The sequence below is a fragment of the Oreochromis niloticus genome, linkage group LG10 (genome assembly GCF_001858045.2).
Source record: "Oreochromis niloticus isolate F11D_XX linkage group LG10, O_niloticus_UMD_NMBU, whole genome shotgun sequence".
NCBI lineage: Eukaryota > Metazoa > Chordata > Actinopteri > Cichliformes > Cichlidae > Oreochromis > Oreochromis niloticus.
Genome location: NC_031975.2, coordinates 14,031,544 through 14,045,424, shown reverse-complemented (window position 1 = coordinate 14,045,424; position 13,881 = coordinate 14,031,544). Strand labels below are relative to the sequence as shown.

At 42.1% G+C, this 13,881-nt stretch overlaps 1 protein-coding gene across 2 annotated transcripts; it reads right to left on the bottom strand.

Annotated features, from left to right (window-relative positions):
* Positions 1-7,356: 7,356 nt before the first annotated feature.
* Positions 7,357-13,456, bottom strand: si:dkey-175g6.2 (uncharacterized). 2 transcript variants are annotated; one of them, XM_005472217.4, is made up of 2 exons: positions 13,173-13,456; positions 7,357-10,995 (listed from the first exon to the last, which is right to left on the bottom strand). In XM_005472217.4, the coding sequence occupies exon 2, from the start codon at positions 10,964-10,966 to the stop codon at positions 8,936-8,938; it is 2,031 nt and encodes a 676-aa protein (XP_005472274.1). In that variant the 5' UTR covers positions 10,967-10,995; positions 13,173-13,456; the 3' UTR covers positions 7,357-8,935. The 2 variants fall into 2 exon arrangements, with proteins under 2 accessions (XP_005472274.1, XP_005472276.1); XM_005472219.4 differs by lacking the exon at positions 13,173-13,456 and adding an exon at positions 11,890-12,313.
* Between the last annotated feature and the right edge of the window lie 425 nt (positions 13,457-13,881).

Below are 13,881 nucleotides of genomic sequence, written 5' to 3'. Positions count from 1 at the left end.
ATGAGATAAACACATTAGAGAGACAATAACAAACTTAAGGCACGGCTGACTAAACAATCAACAACATTTTTAAAAATGCAGGAATGCAGTGGCTAGCTCAGCAACACCAAAATACCCTAAAAAACACAGAAAACAACTAAAGTGCACGATGATAGAATTATTACCTTTATTAAGAAAAACAACTCAAGGAATTAGAGATGTCATTTTTCAGCTCTGCAATCCAGGGAAATCTCGATGAATAGAAATACAGATGGTTTTACAACATGGTGCAAACCACTGGTTACACTCAAGAACACTTTGGCAAGATTAGAGACCTAAAAGAGCCGGCGCAGTTCTGAAAACAAAATTTTTGGACACATGAAATCAAGATAAAATTGGACAAGAATGGTGGGAAGAGAAAAAGATGGAGAAGGAGGGAATCTCCTCATTATCCAATTGATACTAAATCATCTGTCAGACATGGTGGAGTCAGTGTTATGGCATGAGCATGTGGATCACTAGAAGGACTTTACAGTGCAAATGAGTAATGACCCAAAGGATACTGCAAAAGTTACCCAAGAGTTTCTAAAGAGAAAGAAATAAGATATTCTTCAATGGCCAAGTCAGTCACCTGATCTGAACCCAACAGAATATTGCTTTTTAGTTAATTAATGCAAAACTCAGTGCAGAAAGACCAACCAGCAACAGTAAAGGCCTCGCAGAGCATCTCAACACAGCGTAGGTTCTACACTTCAGACAGTCACTGACTGCAAAGCACTTTTATACGAGTATTAAAAGCAACCCTTATATTTAAAACTGTGTTAGCTTGTTCAACTGTTGTTGAGCCTTTGTAATTCTGTTGTTGTAATTCTTAAACAGTAATGCAAAACCCCTTGAATTAAAGCTGAAAGTCGGCACTTCAGTCACTCATTGATCTTTTGATTTCTGGTGGTGTGTACAGAGGCAAAACTACAAAACAACTGTGTGTTTGTTTAACAAATTATGGACCTCACTGTAAGTTACACCGGCAAACCAGCACAGCCCCAGTATGAGTATGAGCAACGGGAGAAGAAAAATACATCAAAATAAGGCATAGAAATATTTAATTGGCCCAAGAAGAAAACACAAACCATGTCCTGTTAGCAGCTTACCGTAACCCAGTTAGTATCACTGGTTGTAAAGGGGATTTGGTAATTAAAACACTGTATTACAGCTTAGAGTTTAAACCCTGCACCTCACATACATACGTATAGTGAATTCTGCTTAGCTAATACCACGCTGACATTTTAAGTTAAAGGTGGGATCAAAGTCCGACTGTTATAGAAATTCCAGGAGCGTTATTTAATCAGATTTTGAAGGCTACTCAATATTTATACCACAGCGGCTGACATTTTTCCTCACATTTCTGCTTCTGTGAATGCATGGGCTTCTTGGGGCCATTGCTGATGAATTGTTGTGCTGTCAGACTCTTCCGTGCCAGGAGCTGGATGTATACCAAATTTTGTGCCTGTGAGAGTTGGAGCCTTTTGAAAGATTCAAATTGCATTTTAATTATAGCACACCCACCAGGCAACATATAAATGATTACTATAAGGACGTAATGTGATCTAAAGCTTGACACACAATTATCCCTTTGTGCTGGAAAAAAAATGTAAATCGCGATTGTGTAGTATGTCACAGAAACATGAATGAGGGAATGTAAATAGCCACATCCCAACAATGCTCTTTTTGTCCGCCGCTTGGCAACAAGGTGGGTGAAGAGGACTTCATGGAAGCTTCCTTTTTTTCATAAGCTGCAGTGTTTCAGCATCCTCTGCACAGACTTAACGCGTGATCAGAGCGGTCATGCTTAGTCACATCGTCATGTGTCAGGTCTGAGAAACACTGAACTGGATTCACTCAGACATTGTAAATTATACATTATCACACCGACTTTATACAGCTGTTTGTCTGTATTAGGCAATTATTCCAACACGAGGCAGCATGTGAGGCAGTTATGATAGCCCATACATGTAGCGTAGCTAACTCATAGAGCCTTGAATTCTGATAGAGCAGCGTAAAACAAATGGGAACACAGAAGAAAATCACTGAGAGGATTAGCTGCCTTTATCAGGTTAGATTACATTTCATTTGTGGAAAGATCTTGCTGGACTCGGGCCACACAGCAGTTGAGAAACCTCTTGTCATATTGTTGTAATCTGATCTTTTATACCACACTTCCCAGTTTAAAGATGCTACATGCTGATGTTTAAAAAAAATGCCCTAATGACATCTTAAAGTGCCGTCCATAAAAACATGTACTTAAAAAAAACACTACACCGAGGACAGGACATCCCTCTTGGTTCTTTGCTAGATGTCATCAAATCGATCATTTAAAGGGCAGCAGGGCTCTGGGGTCAGATCGACCCCGACTGTCATGATGATGTCATCTTTCTGAATTAATTTACTTACTGTGCTGGTTATGAGGTGGCCAGCATGCATCAGTGATCATACTGAAAAATTGATGTATTTTAATTTAATATTTGACATAACATTTTTTTTAAATTAACTCAAACTTGCACTGCAAATTTGAGCTTTTTTACCGATCTCACTGAGGCCTCAGTACAGCCTCAGTACAGCCTCTGAGCATCTTTCACATTCAAACGATGGCCGGGAATTTTTCCAAATGTCCAAATCAGTCAGATGGGGTATTAAACAGACTTTGCCCCTCCAGCTTATTGGTGCAAAGTCAGTGCAGTGGCCAGTCAAGCCCATGGTCTAGGTAACTGTGCAGAGAAATTACAGCGAGGGGGTGTCTTGTGTCCTGCCAGTCCCCATTTACTGCCCATTAGTATGAGTGAAACACTTAGGGCCTACTTCTATTGCCTAAATGCTTTATGACTGAAAAGAGTTAGTTAAGATGTCATGTGCCACATTTTTAGGGGTTTCTTCAAACTGCTTACAAGCTTTGGAGTCTTCCTTTGAGAGCCTAATTGCCTTTGAAAGTAGAACCGGGGTGTCTGCTTCTGGCAGTTATAAGAAAATTATGACAAATAGCATTTGAAAATAGCAATCTAATAGCAAAGGGGAGACAGGTCCAGCTGTCATCAAAATTTTTGTGTATTGTTTTTGTCCACTGGACCCTGCGAGGGCCCTCTGACCCAGTGTTTTGAGTTTTCTTATACTTTGATGTTTATGGTTTATGTTTAAGATCATGTAGTTATCTTCAGCTGTTGCTGTTTTAGTTCAGTGTTTATTAGATTCCCGTTGTGTCTTCGCCCCCTGTGTTTAGGCCTTCCTCGCCCTTCATCCCGTCTCCTCCTCGTTGACGTTTTCCCCTTTTGACCCATTACTTCTGTTACGTGTGTTTTCCCCCAGCCATCATGCTGTTTGTGCTTAGTTGTGTCAATGTCTCAACCACAGTCCCCTTTTCCCTCTGTATGTATTCATAGTGTGCGTGTTCCTCATTGGTTCACCATGTTAAGTCTGCATGTCTTAATCTGTCATATATAGAAGAGCCACCTTGACATGCATCTAAAGGACAAAGGTCACTCTTTCGAGGATGCCATTGTTCACATATTGGACAGAGAAGACAGATGGTTTGAAAGAGGAGTAAAAGAAGCCATCTATGTTCACTGTGAATGACCATCTTTGAACAGAGGCGGTGGCTTACAACACCAACTGTCTGCCATAATCCAGTTTTGAGATCCCTTCCCAGACGCCTTAACGCCAACTCACATCCTGGGCCATTTGACCTCAGGAAATCACATGATAGGGTGAGGCTGACGTCCACACTAGCCTGGATAGATTTGAAAACGGCGTTTTCGTCTGAAAACGCTCCACGTCCACACTAGCGTTTTCAGTCGTTTTCACAGAGTTGTGCGTCCACATTGAAACGGCCGAAAACGCTTACGCTCCAGTACTGCGCATGCGTGAAGCGCAAGAAGATTCGACCTGCCTCATTTCTGTCGGCCATTTATTTACTTTCCGGCTCGTTGAAACTTCGTGGCAAACGGTCGAGAAAAAGCACAGAGTTTTTTAAATGGACTAACAATGAAGTGGAGTTGTTGCTGCGAGTAACGCAAAAGTCCAAAGTTGCAAAAGCGAGTGAGAATTAAATAATTTGAAGAAAAGCTATCTTTTATCATGTACAAACTGATATTAATCTTTTATCGGGCTGTCAAAATTGAGAGCAAACAAAACAACTGCTGTATAATGCACTCCGCTATCTTTGTTTAATTGGTCACATGACTGCATCACATGACTAAAATGCGTCATTGTTTTAGAAAGTCTTGTTTTCGCTGTCCACACTGCGATGCAAACGCACCGTCTTCAAATGTATTCGTTTTCGAGAGCGTTTTCAAAATGCTGCGTTTTTCTTTGGGGAAAACGCGGTCTCAGTGTGGACGGGAGGCCAAAACGGAGAGAAAACGATACGTTTTCAAACGAAAACGCATTAGTGTGGACGTAGCCTAAGTTTCACAATCGGTTCACCTGAAACCTTGGCTGATTGTGACCCACACCCGTTTTCACACCTTGGCTCACGTGATTAGGTAGAGGATCAATAGGGGGTCCATGACCCTTTGGGGACACTCCCATAGGGCTTAAATCTGGGACTCTCCACCAATTGCTCTTAGAACTGAAGAAGCTTCTCAAATGAGAGGTGAAACGTCTTCAAGGAATCTTAAAGAAGTCCAGACGGTTTTCTTTCCAACCTCCTTAGACTACAAGGCCCTGGATGACTGAGAACCTTCACAGACAATCTGTTATAGGTTTCATGTCTGCGTGTCCTAAGTTGTTAAGTTTGTGTTGTCATGTCTGCGTCTCATCATGTTTCCTGTTTTATTTTGAAGAGGTCTGGTGTTCCATGTTTAGTGAGTTTAGTTTCACTTCCCCTGTGATGTCATTATGTTCATTCTAATCAGCTGTTTTCTCATGTGTTTCCACTTCCCCATATCACCTCCTGTGTGTATTTAGTCTGTGTGTTTTCATTCATTCCTTGTCTGTTCATCCTGCTGTGTGATTCCATCTTTCAAGGTCTATGAATTGATGCCAAACGTCAGGTTTCTAAGTTCACGTTCACGTTCCAGAGTTTTTTATGTTTAGACTTAGTTCTCCCAGTTTAGGTTATTGTTTAGCTTCGTCTTTGCCTTTTGTTTTTGTACTGTTTTACCAGCCTACAATAAACGACTCACAGTTTCAATCCAATCCAATTCAATCCAACTTTATTTATAGAGCACTTTAAAAACAACATGGTTGACCAAAGTCCTTTCCAGTAAAAAATAGCCCTTTGTTAAGATCAAGTTTAGTTTTCGTGTGTCTGCATTTGGGTCCACCTCCTCACTCCACACAGTCAGCTTCTCTGCTAACTGTGACACCCTCAGGTTAGAAACCAGTTTAAATGCCGGGTGGCCAGAAACATCAACTGAATAATAGTGTTGCGTTGTGTTTATCTGGGCTTATAAATAGGCAAATATCAGTTTAAAAGACAATATGTCAAGGCTGTGTTTAGTGCTTGTTTCTGCTGCCTCCAAGAAGCCAGGAATCTCTTATTGCTTAAACTACCTTCTTCTTTTTCTTTCGGCTGTCTCCATCTCATCCTATCCTGACCATGTCATACCAACCATCCTCCTTCCCAACATCCATGAATCTTCTTTGATGGTCTTGCTCTTTTCCTCGTGCCTGGCAGCTCCATATTCATCATCCTTTGTCAACTACCCCACCCCCCCTGTCAAAACCATCTCAGACTTCCTTCCATGTTGCTTTAAACTATGAGTTAAACTCATTCAAATCACATTTTACATTTAAATAAAACTAACCCATCTTAAAGTTGCTTAAAAGAGCACTCAACAAACAAACAGTCTTTTATCCATGTATTCTTCACCAGCATTGCTATAATAATGTTTTTCACATTTGTAGACTTCAGTCTAAACAGAAACTGATTGAAATGATGAGAGACATAGCAGACCTCACACAGCTTTGTAGTGCTTTATACCGTAGACTTCCCACAACATTGTTTTACTCACCGTGACTCGTGAATAAAAATATGGCGTGTAAAATGCGTCAGAAAAAAAGTGATTGTGATTTCTTCTTTATGTTTAGCCAAAATTAGAAAGGCAATAAACTCTTCAAAATGTCAAACTATTCTTTTGATATTCCTAAAGCACCATGAAGCCCATTAGTGAGGTGCTGAACAGTTTCAGTGGCCCTCGCCATTGATTCTCCAGGACTCCTGATTTTCAGTCTTTAAGAGTCAGATGTTTTCTCATCTGCTGTTTTGATGGTAGTGGTCGTGGTGGTGGTGGTGGTGAAGAGCCCTGTCTAACATACTGGTTTACAATCTCATTGTCATATTTGCCAAAGAATTAAGTGACTCACTGATCCTCCCACCTCATCCCAACCAACCAACCAACCAGCATGCCCACACCGCTCTCGCCACCATCAGGATCACCAAATCACCTCACTGCTAGGATCGAGGGTCCAAGGTTCTTTGTCTCTCTAGCACTGCTGCTTAAATGCAAGTGGCTAGTGCTAAATGACAAATGAACATAATTCCTACAGTCATTCTGTGAATATCTAGATAGAAGCTACAAGCTGTAACCCAATGTCTGGATTCATGAAATGGTGTCCAAGAAACACCATGAAAGGCAATGTTCAAATAAACCGAGGCGCAAGCTCACAAGATAACACGTGATTAAAACATATTGACAACCTGCTAATCACTGTCACTGTTTGTACCGCTGACAGCATGCATAAAGTTTGTTTTGATGCCAAACAAGCGGGCGACCAGAAGCACTTCAAGGGATTATAGCAGAAGGGTATATTGCCTGTGTGATGTGAGAGTGAGGGGGAGGTGTGGAAACAAGATATGGCAGGAAACCTATCTACCAAACACCTTTCCACCGGCCGACTGGCAGCCTCGAGGCAGAAGCAAACATGACTCAATCTTTATCTTAAATGCCAGCAGCTAAATTACTATACAGCTCAAAGAGAATATGTATGTGTGTGTGTGTGTGTGTATGTGTGTGTGGTCCTGCGCAGTAAAGTGTACAGATGGATGACTCATCCACCAATCATGTGACTCATCAATCACTGCAGTTACCATTTCCCTGCCTTCTTCTGAAATTTTCCTTTTCTTTAGTTCTCTTTCATTCCCGTCTGGCTGTTGTTGCCTTTTTCCACCCCTGTTTTTTACTCTTCATTTTGATTTTTTTTGAGATAGAATAAAGTCCCTCTATGGGTTTTTCTTTACTTGATTGATGTGGCTGTCACTGAGATTTACTGTCTTTCTCTTTATTTTTTGTTTTAAGCTAAAGAACCAAGTGTTCGTGCTGTTTTTGCTTCGGCACAAATACAACAGAGCACTCGCCAAAAAGCCATGAAAAAACTGAACTTTAATAAAATAATTGCTTTTATTTTTTATCATATAGCAAAACTAGTAATCATCATGCTGTTATTTACACATTGCACGGGCATATTTATTTCACACTGTACATCTTACAATGCTAAAGTGACATCAACAACAACACTCTCCTTTTACAAGACAGATGGCTTCACTGTGGACACAGTGGCCCTCTTCCTTTGAGATTTCTTTTTTTTTTTTTATGTTCACAGTTTATTCAGAGAAGACAACCATTTTGAATTCTCCATACTGTTTTATTTTTTTCCTCTTTTTTTGTTCTTTTTTTTTGTTCATTTTTTAAGATGCAAGTAGAAAGACGTGCATTTAACGGTTTAAGCACAATCCCTGACTCCCCGGCCTGAAACTTTTCAATGAATTTCTTCTGAAAAATGAACAAAATGTTTTGTAGCCTCTTGGTGGAAATCAGTTGGGTTTTTTTTTTAAAAAGGCTGCAGAACAGATAGCGTGATTTCAAGTATTTTTTTTCTTTTAAAAATAAAGGAAAAAAATAGACACAATAGATATGATGCGTGTGCGTAAAACAAAGTAAATGTGAACTGGAGATGGACAATGAGAAAATGATCCAAAACATGAAGCACTCCTGCAGAGTCACGGAGCACTGCATGGATGTGGCGACGGTGGATCTGCCGTAAATATGTTGACACAATAACTTCTGGATCCCAGAATGCTTGAAACCCCTTAGTCCACCAGGTTGGAAGTGTTTAGTGTTTAACTTTGTGCTTTTGGAGTCCACAGGGTTTCTACATTGGGATGATGAGAGAATTATGCAATATGATATTTCCCTTATAGAACCATGGTGCTTTGTAAGGCAAAAATCTGAATCTTGAGTTTGAAAAAACAAAAAACAAACGAACTGAAATGTGTGTATTTGGCACCTTTGCAAATTGCAGCTGTTTAAGGTTGATCCAATCAGAAATGAGAAAGGCAACTACACACATCAAATACAACAAAAAGTATACTGTCAACATTTGACAATATCCGTGTTTTTCTCTTTTTCTCTGTGTGCGCGTGTGTGTGTAGATAAGAAGTAATTGAACTACTTTAGTTTTGTAATGTGACGTACAGAATATAAAACAAAAGATACAAAGTGATGTTGTAAACATGGTTCTCTTACAATGGCCACATCTGCTTGTGAATGTGTCACAATGTGATTCTATGTAAGTGTGTGTGTGTGTGTAGTGTGTGTGTGTTTGCGTGTGTCCTCTATAGATCTCTGAAATATGCAAGAACATCAGAGATTGACCTGAATGGAGGCAGACATACACCATGGTATGTTCTGTTTCAAAATGTAAACTGAGCAAGAGGCTGAACATGGTTACAGGGAGCTTAAACTAGGACACCTTCATCCTCTCCCTGACTGAGAAAATCAACAAAAATACAGTGATTAAACCAACATAAATCTAACTTTTTACTTCTGAAATTTCTCATCAGGCTCAAAACAAACCTTCTCTGAATCTTTTTTTTTCCCACCTCTGCTTTAGCTTTCCTCCCGCTACTGTATAACTATCCCACATCTGTGAGTCCCTCTGAGCGGACAGTGTCCAAAAAAGTCTCTCAATACATTCTGCGCTTCATGTAGATCCTCTCAATAAAGTTTTCCAGTTCCTCCTCACTGTCCAGCTGAGGCACCAGCCCATCTTCCTCATAGTCATCTCCCGGTGTGACTTGTGGATAGTAGTAGGGGGGTCGCCTGCCTCTCCTGGGTGTGGTTATTGGTTTGGGAGGGGGTAGGGGTTGGTAGGTCCGTGGGTGAGGAAGGATATAGTTAGAGATATAAGGGGTAAGAGGCAGGCGTGGTGGTGGCTGCTGCTTCCAGCCCTGTCCGCGGTTCTTACCCCCGCCCCTGTGTCTGCGTCTCGGGGCCTGGAGGTCAAGTTCCTGGGGGCCGAAGGTCTGGTCTCTGGAGGGGGCGGGCTTCCCATAATATTGTGGTTTGGGATATGGGAAATAAACAGGGTAGTATGCTCGATATGGCTTTTGGTAATATGGATAAGAGGGGAAGGCTAAAAACTGTTTCTGGGGCTTATACCAGTAGTCAAGCTGCTTCTGAGGCTTATACCAATAGTCCTGCTTGTATGACTTGACTTTATCCTTGTGCCATTTCTTGTTGGACTTGTTGTACCTATAAGGGGCTTTCTTGGGGTTTTTTGAGGCTGTGTAGTGATAAACAGGCGGAGCAGCCAGAGGAGGAGGTACCAGAGGTCTAAAGCGTGGGGCAACAGGGTTGATGTTGGTTGGCTGTTGTTGTAGCTCTTTCCTTTTTTTCTTCTTCTCCTCCACATCACTAATAATCTCAATCACATCATCGGCAGGCAGGTGCAGCTTGCTGCTGATCTCAATAAGCCTGTCAATCATTTGCTGGTCCAGGTCATCTTCATCAGGAAGGACCTCCTCTGAGCGTTTGTCCTCAGCTGTGTTGCCGGCGGCCCCCATGCTGCTTTTCTGCCGGGGCTTCATGTAGGACTGCTGCTTCCTCCCCATGTACTGCAGCAACATGTCAGAGGCGATGTCTGCCAGCCTCTGCTCTTCCTCTCTGGCTCGCTCGGCCTCCTCCTGCTGCCGGAGCACCTCCTGTTTCTCCGCCCGCGCTCTCGCCTCTTCCTCCATGTGGGAGAGGCTCTCCTCTTCTTCCTCAACCTCCTCCTCCAGCTCCTCTCCTTCATCCTCAAAGTCATCCATGAAGTTGCCCCCCTTCACAGGTCTGTTGCGGGACGGGTTCTCCTGCCAGTGCTGCTTCTTTCCTGCACGTGCTAACTGAGTGTTGTACGCTTTGTAGCCCTTCAGAGGAGGCAGGATCTCATTATCTTGGAGACCCAAGTCAATGTTCTGGAAGTAGCCTCTTATTTTGCGCTGCAGGGAAGGGTCATCTCCCTCTGAGGTGGAGCCTGGCGTGGCCTCATCTAAGAAACTTTCCAAGTAATTTCCCTCCTCCCGCCCCTCTCCTTCATCTTTCCTTTCCTCCTCCCTTACGCTATCTGTTCCCACATTCTTCACAGACCACCCTTGATCCTCCGACCTTGTGTTTCCATCCACCTCCCCCTCCCTCTCCTTCAAGTCATCCCCCTGAGCAGCTGCCAAATGGCCTACATTTAGCTGTTCAATAGCCTTATCGGCCCCTCGCCCCTCCTTCTCCTCCTCCACCCCCCTCTCTCCCTGTGGCTGCTCTGTTCTCCTTATCTCACCACCCTCAGCGCCTTCAGCAGAGGGCAGCTCCGGACTCCGATCCCCTTCCCAGTCTCTGTTTTTGCTAGCCTGGTTTTCACTGTCCCCCAGGTGGTCCAGGGCCTCAAGCAGAACAGCGAGCACCTGCGCAGGGTCCGTCACTTTATCTAATTGGCTGTCTTGACCCGGGCCCCGACCCCAGTCTAGGGACACGTTGTCAGGGCTGGAGAGGCTCTGGGGCTGGGGCGAGTGAAAGGGGGCAAGGTTGTCCTCTTTACGATCTGTCCGGGTGCGCCCCTCCACCCCACCCTCCCCTGCCTCACCCCACACAGGGGCGGTGCCAGCTAACTGTGGAATGACAATGAGCAGGACCAATAGGATGAGGTGGGCTGTGGAAGGGGCGTGATGACAGGTCATGACCATGCAGAACTGGCAGGAGGGAGGTTAAGCACCTGAAGAAGGAGAGAAGGCAGAGAGAGAAGGGCAGAAGAAGGATGAGAATTTATTCACACATCATTTCTTATCTCTGGAATCACAAATATGTTTTTTTGTGTTGTTGTTACTTATTTTCTTTATTGTTTTCTCCCAGTGGCAACGTGAGCATCAGTGTCATTTAAATAACATACAGCTTTGGTGAAAAAGCCAAAACGTAGAGAGGACTGACTGGTAAGAAATATTTCATTAAGTCCACAGCCTGCCATAAAGTTTCAAAGAAAATGTACCTGGAAAAATGACCAGTTTTTCAAACAAAATATTTTTACCACAAAGAGGCCACCATATTAAAAACAAAAAAACGTTTTCCAGTTATTGTAGAAACCATTGAGGACAAAAGCAGACAGACGTAGCAGCCAAATGCAACAAATTCTCCTCTCTTTTATTTTCGATATAGAGCGTTTTTGACTGAAAAAAAATGTGGTTTCTAACATTTCCAGCTCCAGTTGTGTCACTGCTGTGCAGCTTGGATACAACTGAAAACATGAAGATAAAGCTCTGAGCTGAACGTAGAAACGAGATCGTGAGTCGTTGATTTAACCGCAAAAAAAGAAAAAGAAAACAAAAAAAAATTGCGCGTTTCTTTGAAGGGAAAGGGGATAATCCGCACAAAGAAACTGCGTTTCGATTCTAAACATCGTGCCTTTTTTGTCTCGAGTCGCGCGTTAACCCACTCATTACCCACTCATTATCTTTAAGCCGCACGAATCACCTGGTTGGGTATAATACATCCCCTGGCGCATTTTGTCAGGGTCACGAGATTTAACTGAGCAAATTGTTTGCAACAGCAACGAAAATGCGCATCCGGTAACTGATTTGCGTATTTTTTCTGGTATATGTTAAAAATGCCTCACCTCTTCCTCCAAGCCAACCCATCCAAAACGCGCGCACCTCCCATTTTCTAACGTCTAGTTCTTAAAAAAAAAAAAAAAAGAAAGAAAGAAAGAAAGAAAGGAAATACTGAGAACAAAAACGGGTCCGAGCTCGCGTCTCCGTAATTGCTGTGATTTTGGTATTCCATGCGTCAAAGCGATGTCACCAAGACACTGGCACAGAAAGCTGCAAGCTCGGGGAAGTCATGCGTAAAGCTGGTGGCCACGGTTGAGTTATTTAACCCTACGGTTCCTGAGTGGTCCATCCAAATTGTAAATTAACCGGGCATTAAGTTTGAGAGGATAAAGCCTTTTTGCGCAAAGACAGGAGGGCGCAGCCAGTGAGGATGCAGGGCTTTGTCCTTGTGTGGCGTGAGCATGTTTCTCCTCACTGGCAGCGGTGGAATGCAGACAAGCGCAAATTTTTGGCAGCACAACCCAATTTGATTTTTTTTTTTTTTTCATTTTAATAAATCAAGAGAAACGAAATTATTCGACTTATCAGGGCCAACTACCTACTCATAAATGGTTGCGATTCTAAATTATTTCGAATTAATAGCTGAAAACCGTCTGTTTAAATCGTGCTTGTTAAAACAAAAAATACTGAAATCGTAAAAATTTGCACATTTTTTCAAATGTGCGAATTCTTCAAAGGTTTTTTTTATAAAAAATCTTGCGTGAAAATTTTCTCAAGCTCTTCTGAGAGGCAGCTAGAAATGTATATTAAATATTATTGTCTTCACATTGCAGTGGATTCATTCTTAATTCATACCGAGTGAGTGAAATAAACAAAATACAAAATTAGATATTTTACTGGGGATTTTTTAGACTGCATTTAATAATTAGTATCATGCCTATACGTTCATAAGAACTGGGTTTGCTCGTAAATGTCATAATAAAAACACTGTTTGAAAAAAAAAAAAAGAACATTAGAAAATTATAAATATATATATATATTGCTCGATTTCCTAGAATAGAAATCATACACAGATTAGTCTAAATTTAAGCGCCATATAGAAACGGCCACAGTTCACGTCTACTTCATAATCAGACAAGCAACAGTCGCACATAGATTAATTCTAACGATGAAGTTGCAAATTTAAAAGAAAAAAAAACACGAACTATTTCTCGTTTTTTTTAACAAAAAAAAAAACGTGATTATGAACAGAGAATTACAACGAACTGAATAACAGTCAGAAATTGTCCTAATCTATCTGGTTAGTATGGTTTGTGAATGATGCAGAGACAGATTTCGTTCCACTTACCTGAAGTCCCACTGGGGGGTGGGGAAGTGGTGAAACTCGCAACGCACGGATAAAGCCAAGATTATTTCATGAATAGTGAAAGCACCTGAGAGAATTTCAGCTTTCCTCCCTCTCTCTTTCTCTCTCTCTCTCTCTCACTCTTCAGCCTGTGACCAGCATCAAGGAAAAAAAAATAACAATCAAAAAAGAATCTAACGTCTCTTTATTTATTTGTGAGGTGTTTGTATGGCGGCAGCACTGGTGCTAATGTACAATTGAGTGAATGTTTTCAGCACCACGGTCAGCGCAACTTTATTGTATATACCCTCGGCGGACCACGTGATCCTCCCCACCGCCACCCCCCAGCTGCAGGCAGTGCTGACGTCACTTCCATTGATAAGAATGTTGGTGTGGAGATGGCACTGTGAGTCTAGGCTGGCCCCAGCTGATGAATGAACGGAAATGGCATGAATGAAATAGTACTTTTCCTCAATGAAAGGAGCAAATTGTAGAGATAGAGCTGGTACGCAGCCATTTTCCTTCTCACATATTAAAGGGTGGTGTGTTGCATCTTCCTCCCTTGTTGCTTCCTTCCTTTGCTCTGGCTTGTTTCAGAATCAGGAGAAGAGTGGGAGGGGAAAAAAATAGAGTGACCTCTTTCACAGGCTATCAATTAGGGTCATTTGGTGACATTCTCCCAAGAATCAATGACAAGAGGCCGACGTCTCGC

Bases quoted from the DNA above. Each gene is read 5' to 3' on its own strand.
- si:dkey-175g6.2 (XM_005472217.4), bottom strand. From the start codon at position 10,966: ATGGTCATGACCTGTCATCACGCCCCTTCCACAGCCCACCTCATCCTA.